Below are 13,086 nucleotides of genomic sequence, written 5' to 3'. Positions count from 1 at the left end.
TGCTCCAGAGAAAAGCTCTCCCAAAGCTCGACCCCCAGGATAGATGGAAAATATGAGTGTTTACTGGCTGGAACATCGAGCTGCAATGGAAATTTCAACATTCAGGAGACAGCAGAGAAAAAGGGCCTGCTGAGTAGAAAGAAGCTGACCTGCAACCAAGGGGTCAAAGAAAAAGGAAGAGTCTCTTGTTGGCCCCACTCTGATGCCTTCCCATCCTCGGCTAGAAAGGCCAGATTTCTGTTATCCAGTTCCAGGAGCGTACTGCACAGGGGTGATGGCCACTGTGATCTAAACTAGATACTAAACTAAGTGGTGAACAATACCATATCCCAAGCAAGTTCAATTTTAAGTTTCTTTCTTTCTTTCTTTTCTGGAAAGGGAAGTGAGAGTTATCAAGAAACCTACACCAAAAAAGTAGAAAGTGAAAACCATGCTGGCCACTTTCACATACACAACTCTTAATCTTATAACAACTTAATGAGGTGGGTTTAACTATGTGCATTTAAAAAAAGATGGGGAAATTATGATTCAGAAAAGCTAAGCAACTTGCCCAAGGACAAGGCAAACCAAGGTCTGCCTGACTCTAAAGTCCCTTCTCTTCCCACCATACTGTGCCATCTTCCTAACAGAAGCTGCTGGGCCCAATTCCTATAAAGGTAACATGCTTTTCAAGAAAGAGAAGTATTTAAAGGACTATGTTCAGAATAATTCCCTTATAATAGAGGCAGAGGATAAAAACAAAACCTTGCCATTTGGCCACTAAGTAATTTTTGTGGAACTATGGGGCGCTCTTAAATCCTTACATACTCTTCTTTGTTTGATTGTAGTAAAAACACACACACACATAATTTTAAATGTACCATCTTAACCATTTTTACATGTATAGTTCAGGAGTGTTAAGTGCATTCACATCATTCTGCGATAGATTTCTAGAACATTTCCATCTTTCACAACTGAAACTCTATACCCATTAAATACTAATTCCCCCTCCCCTCTTCCCCCAGCCCTTGGCAACCACCTTTCTAATTTCTGTTTCTATGATTTTGACTACTTTAGATGTTTCATATGAGTGGACTCATACAGGATTTGTCCTTTTGTGACTGGCTGGCTTCACTGAGCATACGACCCTCAAGGTTCATCTGGGACAGGACTGACTCCTTACACGCCCTTCCTGACACCCTTTCTTCTAATCGTCTATGCCATAAAATTCAGATCTTTGTCATATGCCGCCTGCCACTGCTCTGTTTCATGTGTATACACTCCCTTTCCCTGCCAGACAGTAGCCTCTCAGTGATCAAACATTATGTCTTTAAAAGTCTTTTAGGCCCAGCACCCAACACTGTGCTGAGAACATGGAATATATACCCTGGAGAGTAAACTCTGAGATTGGAAACTATTCTGTTTTATTTACTGCTCCTCCCCAGCAACTAACACAATGCCTGACATATAGAAAATGCATAGGACATATTTTCAAAGGAAATTAACAAATTCAGTATTTCTGAGGACTGACTGAGAATGAAAAGATGAGAAGTTAGAGACCTGAATCTCCAGCATCATTTCTAAGAATAATCTAAAAGAAGGGAGGAAAGTATTATTAACTGAGCTAGAATCAGAATCTCTGAAAAATGTGTGCCTTAAACTTATGCAAAGCAGAATACCAAACTATTTATAATCTAATGTTGAATAAGAGGGCAGAAGGACAGGGTGACATAGAAAATGGTTCCAGTTTCCCAAGATTTCCCATTCCTCGGTGGCATTTCAAGTTCATACAGATGTTCTCTAGAGAATGGGAGCTGGCCAGGTGGAGGAGCCCATGCCCACAATGTCTTGTCCTATCACAAAAAAGTAGGAACAAACTCATGTCTGTGCTCTTTCCGCAAATTCCCCTACCTTTCATATCGAGGAACAGACAAATCCCCAGGATGCATGTGTGAAAAAGCCAGAGGTGGATAAAAATAATTCAATGACAAATACTGGAAAAACATACAAAGGGGCAGGAGCCAGACATTCGTGGGATTCCCTGACAGCTTGATCCACAAGGAAGGGCTGGACTGGAAAAAAACAGGGCCTCAGGTTCCTGCCAAGCTGTCTGAGGCCCTGTTCTTCCCAAATCATTCCAAGCAGCAGCCAAGACTTTACAGTAACCCTTCCATGTCTCACAAAGCAAAACGCACTAAGAACCCACTGAGTGCTCCACACCTAGAAAATCCTCCCTGATGTAGTCCAGTTCCATGGAAGGCTGGCAGTAATGACAAGATGGCTCTGCACATCAATTTTCAGCTCTTAATGACTCCCCATGTGCCCAAAAAATGGATAATTAAAAGGCAGCTTGAAAAACCTAATCTTTCTCATTGGCTGAAGAAAAGCTAACATACCCACGTATCAGCACCTAGAAACTGAAAACATCACTTTAAGGAAGAGAGGGGTCATAAGCACTTGGTACCTGCGTCCTGGAGTCCCTACTGTAGAATTCTAAGTCGGCCTCGCTTGGAGGCACACCTCAGGCTTCTGAACATGTGACTGTATTTGGCTCTAACTACTTTCTCTTCTGGAGAATGGCCTGCAATTAATCTCACTTATTACCTCTGAAAAGTAACAACAGAGGGATGGCTGGCCAAGTCCAACTCCAGAGTGTCTAGGGAACTGCAGGCTACACGGCCAGGCCTCAGACTGTCTGGGCAAGTCGTGGGCTCTTTGCCTTCTTCTCCCACAACAAAGCCTGAACAGGACTCCAGACAGACCAAAGGAACCAAGGGATTTGAGGAGCTGGGCTGAGCTTATACTGACCCAATGGGAGACGACAACCCTGAGGCTACATTTGGGGTGATTTCAAAACAGCGGGAGAAGAATAAGGTCGTTTGATGAAAACTTGTGTGATCCATAAAATTGGGAACAATAGCAACACCATAGGGAAATGAAAAATAACACTATTTGCAGAGTTCTTGTGAGTCACCAGTTTTCATTCCTGTGGCTACCAAGTCAGTGAATTCTCTGACATGCAGAGATGAAAAGTACAGCTAGGAATGGGATTCTCTTTACATTTTATTACAGTTTACAGGGCAGCCCCTAGTTTAGTGAATTATCAGAACTAAACTGGAATCCACTGTTGCTACTGTAGAAAAACTATTCAGAGTACCTTTTATTTATCTAGCACCTACTTCCAGGGAGATCAAAGTGCTTTAAAGGCAATCTAAAAGCTCTCAAAACAGGCCACTTTATATGTAAGTATGCTTACCCAATAAAAAGATTAAATGAATAGCTTAGGGTCACTGAATGTCAAAACCAGTAATAAAACTCAGATCTCTAAGCTACAAATCCTGTATTCATTAAACTTAGTCACCCTTACGACTAAAGGAGGAACAACAAGAGACTAAATATCCACAAAACAGTGACTTACCAGGTAAAAATGGAAACCAGGATATTGGGCTGTGCAGGTTGTATGCTGCAGGTCTGGCTGGGGCCTACATCACAGCCAAGTCTGGAAAGACCTCTGAGAATTCACTCAGGGCTCCTTTAGGGTGGGTGCCTCTGGGAATTCCATGTGGAACTGGGACTCTCAAGCTCAGGCTCCAGGCAGTCCTGGCAACCAGAGGTCACCTGGGGGCAGAGGAAAATGTCCCAGGGCTACCCTGAGCTGAAATGGGACTGAAAACTGGCTCCTGTGTTTGAGGAGGAGGTAAAGAGAGGGCTGCTGTGGGTAAAAAGAACTCGAAAAGGAAAAGACCAGGGGACTTTGTGGGGGTTGCTTTTTGGCTGGAATGGGTCAGAAGTCAATTGTGTAATGCACCATGAGCATTACTGCAGCCTCGTGGGCAGTCTGGCTGGGAGAAGGCCACTCACAGTGCTGAACCTTAGGTCCTGGCACATCCTTGACCAAACTCATCATCTTTCATCTCACTATTAACAAGCGCTACCAAAAGAAAGCTCTAAACCCAGCCACAATTTTTATTTAAAATGTTTTCCCTCATTCCATCTACAAGCATAAAAAGCGCTAAAACTCAATTTTTCCAAAATGTGTGGTTTTAACATTTTGTTTACAGTAGGAGCAATGCCTGTAGCCTTGTCATACAGACATTATATCCAAAATTGCAGTGAAAATGTCTTCCATAAAAACAAGGCTCTGAATTTAAAATGAAAATGGAATATCTGAAAATTTTTTTATGGAAAATAAAGCTCTATGGTATCAACAGAATTTCTTGTTTACGATTGATGTTTTACAGCAGACTTTTCCTGGGGAGAGAACCGTGTGGAGGATGCTCTGCCTTAAAAAGTCCTGCCTCTTGGTCTTCGGCTCTTTATAATTCTCAGTTCAGATGATTCTTTTCGCCCCGACCACAATGATCACTGGTATGAAAGACACTGTACCACAGGATGATGTAATGTGCTTATATTTATGCTGCTTCCTGGGCAGAGCTTCTGCTTCCCAAATTAGTTCCTTAATAATTCTAACACCAATAGATACTCCACCAATAACTAGGTATTTCCTCCATGCCCAAGTCTTTAGTAACCCCTCCAAATCTCAGGGCAAAGCAGCATACTAAAAGGCAGAGGCTGGAAGTACTGGCACGGGGTGTGGGGGCTTGGTTGGGCACCTGTGGTAGAACTTCTTTGAATGGAGGGAACAATATCTCAGCTGGTCAAAATACTTCATTGTAACAGTCACATTTCTCTCTAGCTCATTCGACTCAGGAATTTAATTAAGTATTAAATTTAATCCATACTTAATAGGCACTAAAGCAAGATGTGCTGGAAATCCATTTCTTACGTTTTTGTTTTTGTTTTTATTTTTTATACAGGGGTAATTAAAACACACAGCAAGACCAGAATTCAATAGAGTGGTTTCTTTTTTAATTTGGAAGTTGCTTACATTATGGCCAGAAGCTACTTGGATTTTATCTATAGCCACATCTCTCAACTGCATGAAGGAAATTTCCTTCCCACTTCCCAAATGAGCATTGTTCAGGGAGGTTGTTAGAGTTCAATTATATGACACGAGATAAAAAAGTAAAAAACAAATACGTCCTTCAAAAGAACAGAGTCTAAAGTTACTGAAACACAATGTAGTATAAAAAAACTATAAAAAACACAAGGTATATAAAAAAATTAAGAGACAAGGACAAAGTGCCAAAAGTTGGCACATTAAAATGTTGACTATAAGCAAGGATTACACATAGTATAAATTCTTGCTCTTTTATCCCAAGGTGATTGTCTTAGCTATCTCAGAAACATCCTTTTCATTTGATATGCCTGAAAACTGTCTTACAAATAAAATGAAACTCTCTTAGGTGCCAGAGCATCGAGGCAGGTGAAGAAAGGGCATATGCCTTAGTGCTATCTCCATACAGAACTCAAGGTGGGAATGGCTTGCTTGGGACAAAGGCCATCCCTGCGTTACCCAAATGCTCATTGCAGGGCCCTTCACATACCTGCTTCCGGGAGGGCTGGAGTGATTCTCAGGAGCTTGAGGGTCCGACTGCACCAACCATGTGGGGCCACTAGGGCTGATGATGGGTCGGAGGGTGGGGGGAGTTGAAGCACTGCTTCTGTTTATGATGCCAGTGGCCAAATTCAAGTTTGTCACCTAGAAATAAAGCGAGGGAAATGACCTGACTTTACAGAGTTTTTAAAAAGGATCATTAACAACATATAGGCAAAATCAAGTCAAGACCAACAGATGCTGACCCCTCTGAGCTGAAGCTGTGGCTGTGATAAAGGCACCCAGGAAGGAATGGCTCCTGTGCACAAAGAGCAGAAGTGAGGGTGGTCAGTGTCAATGTAAGTTAACAAGCATTTATGTTGCTCCTACTAAGTGCAGGGCACTGGACTGTGCTGGGTGCTATGGAAAACAAAGACAAGTAACCAAAACAGCAAGAATCTACTGAGTAGACAATGTTCAAAGAAACTAGGTAAATTAGTTTTTCTGCCCTTGTTTCCTCATCTGTATGTTCTAAATGCTCAGTAAATTTCAGTTATAAATAACATTAATTATTATAATGCACGAAGAATCCACTGATTTAGAAAGAAAAAAAATGGTTAAGAGAAAAATAGTCGTGGACTTCAATACACAACGTACAAAGGAGGAATACAATTAGCCAATTAAACATGTAAAACTAGTCATCATTTCTACTGGTAAATGTAAATTATAAGAAAGACATGCAAATTACAAAGAAATGCAAGTTACAAGACACCATTTTTGCATATCACGTTGGTATACAATATTTAAAAAGATAGTATCCAATAATGGCAAAGGGTGAAAATAGGTACTTATACTACTTGTGTGACTATAAATTGGTAGAATCTTCCTAGAAATCAATTGGCAATATCTTATTAAAATATATTACAATATGTGTACACTTGGATACTACAATCTAGCTTCTGGGAACTAAACAACAAAACAATTGCAGATGATTAATGACAGATGACTATCATAATAGCAGTCAATATTTATTAGAACTCATTATGCTCCAAGCTATGTGTAAATGAGTACGTTGCACACATCTCATTTAAATTGCCACAAGTCTGTTGGTAAGTACCATAATAATACTAATTTTATAAGAAGGAAAGTGAGGCCTATGATTGCACTGAGGCCTAGAAATAAATGGAAGAACGAGAATTCGAACCATAGTTTTTCAACTGTCAAAGCCCATGTTCTTACTCACTACACTATACTGTGAATACTGAAAATCAGGCATTGTTTTCAATACTGAAAAAGGAGATCTAAATGGCTAACAATATTGTTAAATAAATTTTGCCCTAAGTAAGACATTATTACATATGCATTAATGTTTTTTGAAAAACAGGCCGGGTGCGGTGGCTCACGCCTGTAACTCCAACACTTTGGGAGGCTAAGGTGGGTGTATCACGAAGTCAGGAGATCGAGAGCAGCCTGGCTAACATGGTGAAACCACGTCTCTACTAAAAATAATAATAATAATAATAATAATAATTAGCCAGGTGTAGTGGCGGGCACCTGTAGTCCCAGCTATTCAGGAGGCTGAGGCAAGAGAATTGCTTGAACCTGGGAGGCGGAGGTTGCAGTGAGAAGAGTTCATGCCACTGCACTTGACCCTGGGCGACAGAGCGAAACTCCGTCTCAAAAATAATAATAATAATAATAATGATATAGGAACATGCTAATATTTCAAGTAAAAAAAAATCATGGTAGTAAAAATTACAATATGAAACTGTATAGAGTAGATCCAAATTTCTTTAAACACATACACACACAAACACAAGTGAACAGACACTCCTGAAGACTAGAAATAAAAATCCAGACTATAAGTAGCATTTATTTCTGAATTACGACTGATTTTCTTCCTTATCTTTATTCTCCAGATTTTCTAAACTGGGCATGTATTATTACCTTTTATAATAAAAAATTATTTTAAAGTAGTTATGGCAAATATAGACGTATTTAAAACCTGGGCAGTGGTAGTGGAATCAGAAAAGAAAGAATGGGGCCGGGCATGGTGGCTCACACCTATAATCCCAGCACTTTGGGAGGCCAAGGCGGGTGAACCACAAGATTAGATCAAGACCATCCTGGCTAACATGGTGAAACCCCGAATCTACTAAAAATACAAAAAAATTAGCCAGGCATGGTGGCGCTACTCAGGAGGCTGAGGCAGAAGAGTGGCATGAACCCAGGAGGCAGAGCTTGCAGTGAGCCGAGATCGCGCCACTGCACTCCAGCCTGGGCAACAGAGCGAGACTCTGCCTCAAGGAAAGGAATGGGAAAGGGAAAGGGCAAGGGAAAGGGAAAGGGAAAGGAAAGAATGGTTCTGAGAAGCATTTCAAAGTAAGATGCACCAGGACTGTTGAAGAGAGAAGACACAAATCTGAATGCAGGATTTTGATCATGAGACACTAGAGAACAGTGGTGAAAGTCATCAGACTGGAAATGTAAATTCCAAGGAAAATGTTTTGGTATAAAATGTTCTAAGTACCTAATAATTTTGAAACTACAAATGAATTATGATTTTTTTTCCCTAAAAATTTTGAAAGAAAAAAGGTCATTTTTAGCAAGAGTATAGTGTTTCTTTCCTAGTTATAGAATTCAATAAGTGAAAACAGCTCAGGACTGTGTCTTTACACCAAAGGACTAAAAATACTTTTCTTGGAAAGAAAGTTGTTTTCCATAGGTCAGGAGCAAATCCCAGTGTCTGTGGAGGCTGCACCCTCCAGTGTGGACCAGTCTTTGGAAGAAAGCCTCACTGGCCATACATGACTTACCATTTCTGTCCCCTACTGCTTCTACAAGGGGGAGAAGAAGGGCGTATGCTGACTAAAAGGCAGAGAAGAGGCCGGGCTCGGTAGCTCACACCTGTAATCCCAGCACTGTGGGAGAACGAGGCGGGTGGATCACAAGGTCAAGAGATCGAGACCATCCTGGCCAACATGGCAAAACGCCATCTCTACTAAAAACACAAAGATTAGCTGGGCGTGCGCCTGTAGTCCCAGCTACTCGGGAGGCTGAGGCAGGAGAATCGCTTGAACCCAGGAGGTGGAGACTGCACAGAGCCGAGATCGCACCACTGCACTCCAGCCTGGTGACAGAGCGAGACGATTGTTTCAAAAAAAAAAAAAAAAGACAGGGAAGATATAGTAGCAAATTATGGTAGTAACTTTTCCGGCAACTAGTTTCTCTGAAATGCTTTGTCCTTCTTCCCATATCCTAAGGGCAACGTAGGTCAGGCCTTCAGACAAGGAACCAGACTCCCTGTACTCCTGAACTCACTCCTGCCCCACACCGACTCCTCTGCTTTCCTGCCCTGATTTGATCATCAGATCTTTTATATTAGACATGATCTTGAAACTTGTAGAAAAACTACAGTGAGAAAGGTCTTTATGATAACAGCTTCTCCAATTACTGCTTTAGTTGTGCCAAAAACTTAATAAAGGAGGTTTAATAATTTATAGGGGAATATCAATAAACAATGTGCACACTTTACCATGTTTAGTATAAATGGATATTAAAGTGGAGGTCATAGCCATTGGGCCAGTTGGCTACTCTGGGCTAATAACTAGTGTCTATGTTATTAAATCTAGGCTCGTCAACCTGCGAATTCATGTTATTGGTCACAAACAGGTCTGGAAAACAGACAGGAGATAGTTTAAAACCTATAGCGTTTTTTTTTTGTTTTTTTTTTTTAATTGAAACCATGACTCGAAGAACATGCCCTGCTGGTAATGGTAATCAACATCTTTACATGAAAAACACAAGTATATACACGTAAGAAGCTTATAAGTCCATGTTTGGACCTTTAAAATGTTCTACTGTAATCAGTTTTAATATGCTACATTTTAGATCCACTACAGCAACAGTAATAATAACAACAAAACTATATTAATACTAATGACGGCTAAATTCAATAAACAGTTTGGGCCAGGCACGGTGGCTCACAGTTGTAATCCCAGCACTTTGGGAGGCCAAGGCATGTGGATTGTTGGAGCCCAGGAGTTCGAGACCAGTCTGGGCAACATGGTGAAACCCCGTCTCCACTAAAAATATAAAAATTAGCTGAGTGTGGTGGTGCACACTTCTAGTCCCAGCTACTAGGGAGGCTGAGGTGGGAAGGATTGCTTGAGCACAGGAGGTGGAGACTGCAGTGAGCTGAGAACACACCACTGCACTCCAACGTGGATAACAGAGCAAGACCCTGTCTCAAATACACACACACACACACACACACACACACACACACACACACACACAGAGCTTGTTCCAGGAAATGAGCTAAGCATATTTTATGTATATTAACTTATTTAGTCTTCAAGACAGATAGATGGGGAAACTGAGGTTGAGAGAGCAAATAACTTGCTCAAGACCAAATAATTGTTATGTGTCAGCCCCTGGATTCAATTCCTGGTCGGCCTGATGAAAATTCTCCCAATCTTGTAGGGTTTTTTTTTGTTTTTTTTGTTTTTTTTTTTTTTGAGACGGAGTCTCGCTCTGTCGCCCAGGCTGGAGTGCAGTGGCGCAATCTCGGCTCACTGCAAGCTCCACCTCCTGGGCTCACGCTATTCTCCTGCCTCAGCCTCCCGAGTAGCTGGGACTACAGGCATGCGCCACCACGCCCAACTAATTTTCTGTATTTTCAGTAGAGACGGGGTTTCACCGTGTTAGCCAGGATGGTCTCGATCTCCTGACCTCGTGATCTGCCTGCCCTGGCCTCCCAAAGTGCTGGGATTACAGGCGTGAGCCACCGCGCCCAGCCCCAGTGTTGTAGTTTAAATCACTGTGTTACCTCACTGCCTTGTACCATTGAGCCTTGCGATTTAGAATTCGGTCTCTGGACCAAGAGCACCTGCATTACCAGGAGCATATTACAAATGCAGAACCTCAGCCCAGCCCCAGCCCCAGTCCCAGCCCCAGCCCCAGCATCTCGGCCCAGCCCCAGCCCCAGCCCCAGCCCCAGCTGCACTGAACCAAAATTTGCATTTTCAAGATCCATGAGAAACTTACTTGCATTATAAAGTTTGAGAAGCACTTGTTACCAGGAATGGTAGACAAGGAAAGGAGAGAACAGGCAAAAGGAACCATTCAATGTTTCCTCTCCTCCACAAAGCTCAGGGGCAGGGGATTTTCCAAGAAACAGAAGAAATGCCTTTGATGGGGTGAACAGAAGTTACAAAACAACAAAGGGGAATGAGAAGGGAAAATAGTTTCATTAGCAACTTTAAGGTTTTACTATTTCTCAATGTTGTTCAGATGCTCAAACATTAAAATGAGTAATCATTAAATATGCCAAGAATGCAAAAGTGGACAAAACAGCTTAGGACAAACTTCAGAAAATTCCAAGATTACTTGCTATGCTGCCCTGAGAAATAGTGGTAAAAACAAAAAAACAAAAAAACAAAAAACAAAAACCAAGAAATTTAAGCCTAAAAACAATCAACTTGTTCCATATGTCTCTGCCCCTGCCTCTCTCTAGCTGGCTGCTGCTAAGTGAATAAGTGCCTGTGGGAAATCTGGTCACAAGATCCTACCTCCACCTAAGCTTTGGGGCCTGCTTGGCAGATGTTTCACCCCTTGCTCTCCTCCTCCTCCTCCTCCCCTTCCTGCTTTTCCTCTTCCTCTGCTCCCACTCTCCGGGAGCAGCTCATCCAGATGTTCCACTCCCATTCCCTGCTTCATGTCCATTGCCACGGTGACCTCAGTGCGTTTTTCCTTTAGTACCAAATCACTGTTTATTTTAGAGCCAACCTTCCGAATAAGGCAGGTGAGCAAATATCTGAATGTGTGGGGTAGGGACACATTGCAGGCATACCATCTAGACAGGTGTTTAAATTATAGCAGGAATAAATACAGGTGATGGATTGAAAAGGGGGTAGGAGAAACCCAGAGAAAGAGGCCAATTTCCGGTGGCTGGCCCGCCCAAGTGTTACTGCTTGTTACTGCTGTTTGTTAAAAGTCGTGCTGCTGCCAGCACTATAATTAAAATATGATGGAGCTTCCCTGTTGATTCTTAGAATATACCCACCATCCACCCAGACACATAACCTTTTGGTATATGAAGAGGGTTTCAAGACAAGCCTAGCTATATCAATGCTGCATGCCCTCAAAATGCGGCAGTCCTGAATGCTTAAAGAAGTCCAAACCTCAAAGATATAAGTGCCGTATTGCCTATCACAGGCAAAGCCTTGAGGAAAGTGCTAACGCATGTGCAGATAAAAACATGGCCCTTCCCTACCCTTAAGCCACGTTGGAATTTACAATTACTAGGTCAGACAAGATTGTTAGACAAAAAGCAGTATTTAAGACCTCCAGAATGTAGTAAGTGCCATAAAAGAACAGCTAAAGAAATTAAAAAATGGCATCTGAGCTGGGCCTAAAATAATAGGTAGGAGGAAAGAAAAATCCTAAGTAAAAATGCAGAGACAGACAAGCAGGGAGAACATCTGAGAGAAAGTAGTCTAATTCAGCAAAGGCTTCGAGTGATAGAAGATAGGGACAGACAGATAAACAGCTTGGGGAGGCCCTTGAATGTCAGACTAATGATTCTGTCCTTGATCTAGTAGACAACAGTAAGCTTGCTCACAGGTTCTGACAGAGTCATGCTATATGAGAACCTTGGTTGAAGACTCTTCTACTCCCAAACACACACACACACTCTCTCTCTCTCTCTCTCTCTCTCTCTCTCACTCTCTCTTTCTCTCTCTCTCTCCCCACTTCCTCTCACCTCCCCCACCCCCACCGCCTCCAGTTAGCAGCTAGTTTCACCAGTTGAGTAGAAAAGTGGTTAATGTCTCTGCAAGGCTATCAAGGAAATTAGGAGTTCCAAATTACCTCTTTTTGCCTGGGCCACAAGGAAGGGAGGGACTGCTTTAGAATTCAGGGAAATAAAATGATCAGCGACTAGAGTGAAAGATGTGTTACTCTTGCTGTGCCCTGAATAATTTTAGAGATGATTTTTGCTTGATCTTAAATGGATAAAATAACAGCTTTCACATACAGATGTTGTGCCTTGTGCACACAATGTGTATATTTATTTCCTCATGGCACTGAAACTGCAAAGGCCTAAGAAACCATTTGCAATGGAATCAAACTAATCTTAGGTTCACTAAGGATGTCTGCAAATTTCATGCATCTTATTTATCGAAATGGAGAAGAAAATTAAGCACTAAAGATTTAGGGTCAGGCGCAGTGGCTCATGTGTGTAATCCCAGTGCTTTGAGGGGCTGAGGTGGGAGGATCACTTGAGGCCAAAAATTCAAGACCAATCTGGGCAACATAAGAGACCCCATCTCTACAAAATATAATTTAAAAAATTAGGCATGGTGGTGCATGCCTGTAGTCCTAGCTACTTGGGAGGCTGAGGCAGGAGGATCACTTGTGCCTGGGAATTCAAGGCTGCAGTGAGCCATAATCACACCACTGTAATCCAGCCTGGGTGGCACTCTAGCCTGGGTGACAGAGCAAGATCCTGTCTCAAAAAGAAAAACAAAGAGAGATAGAGAGAGAGAGAGAGAGAAGATGATTCAGTTAATAAGAGTTTAACATGGGAGTAACTGGCAGCATAGCATTCCCCATGCAGTTTATAGTCTTGCCATAGTTCAATTTCCTCATTATAGCAGGTCCAGAAA

General features: G+C 42.0%; 1 protein-coding gene across 50 annotated transcripts in view; it reads right to left on the bottom strand.

Annotated features, from left to right (window-relative positions):
- The window catches only part of TTLL5 (tubulin tyrosine ligase like 5), a 291,003-nt gene that overhangs the window by 132,365 nt on the left and 145,552 nt on the right, over nt 1-13,086 (bottom strand). For all 50 annotated transcript variants that reach the window (XM_073997878.1, XM_073997882.1, XM_073997883.1 and 47 more), the window contains one exon: nt 5,427-5,581. In XM_073997878.1, the coding sequence (XP_073853979.1) occupies nt 5,427-5,581 (155 nt within the window). The remainder of the gene's footprint in view (nt 1-5,426; nt 5,582-13,086) is intronic.

This window comes from Macaca fascicularis, chromosome 7 (assembly GCF_037993035.2).
Source record: "Macaca fascicularis isolate 582-1 chromosome 7, T2T-MFA8v1.1".
Lineage (NCBI taxonomy): Eukaryota > Metazoa > Chordata > Mammalia > Primates > Cercopithecidae > Macaca > Macaca fascicularis.
This window is presented reverse-complemented; position numbering and strand designations above follow the sequence as displayed.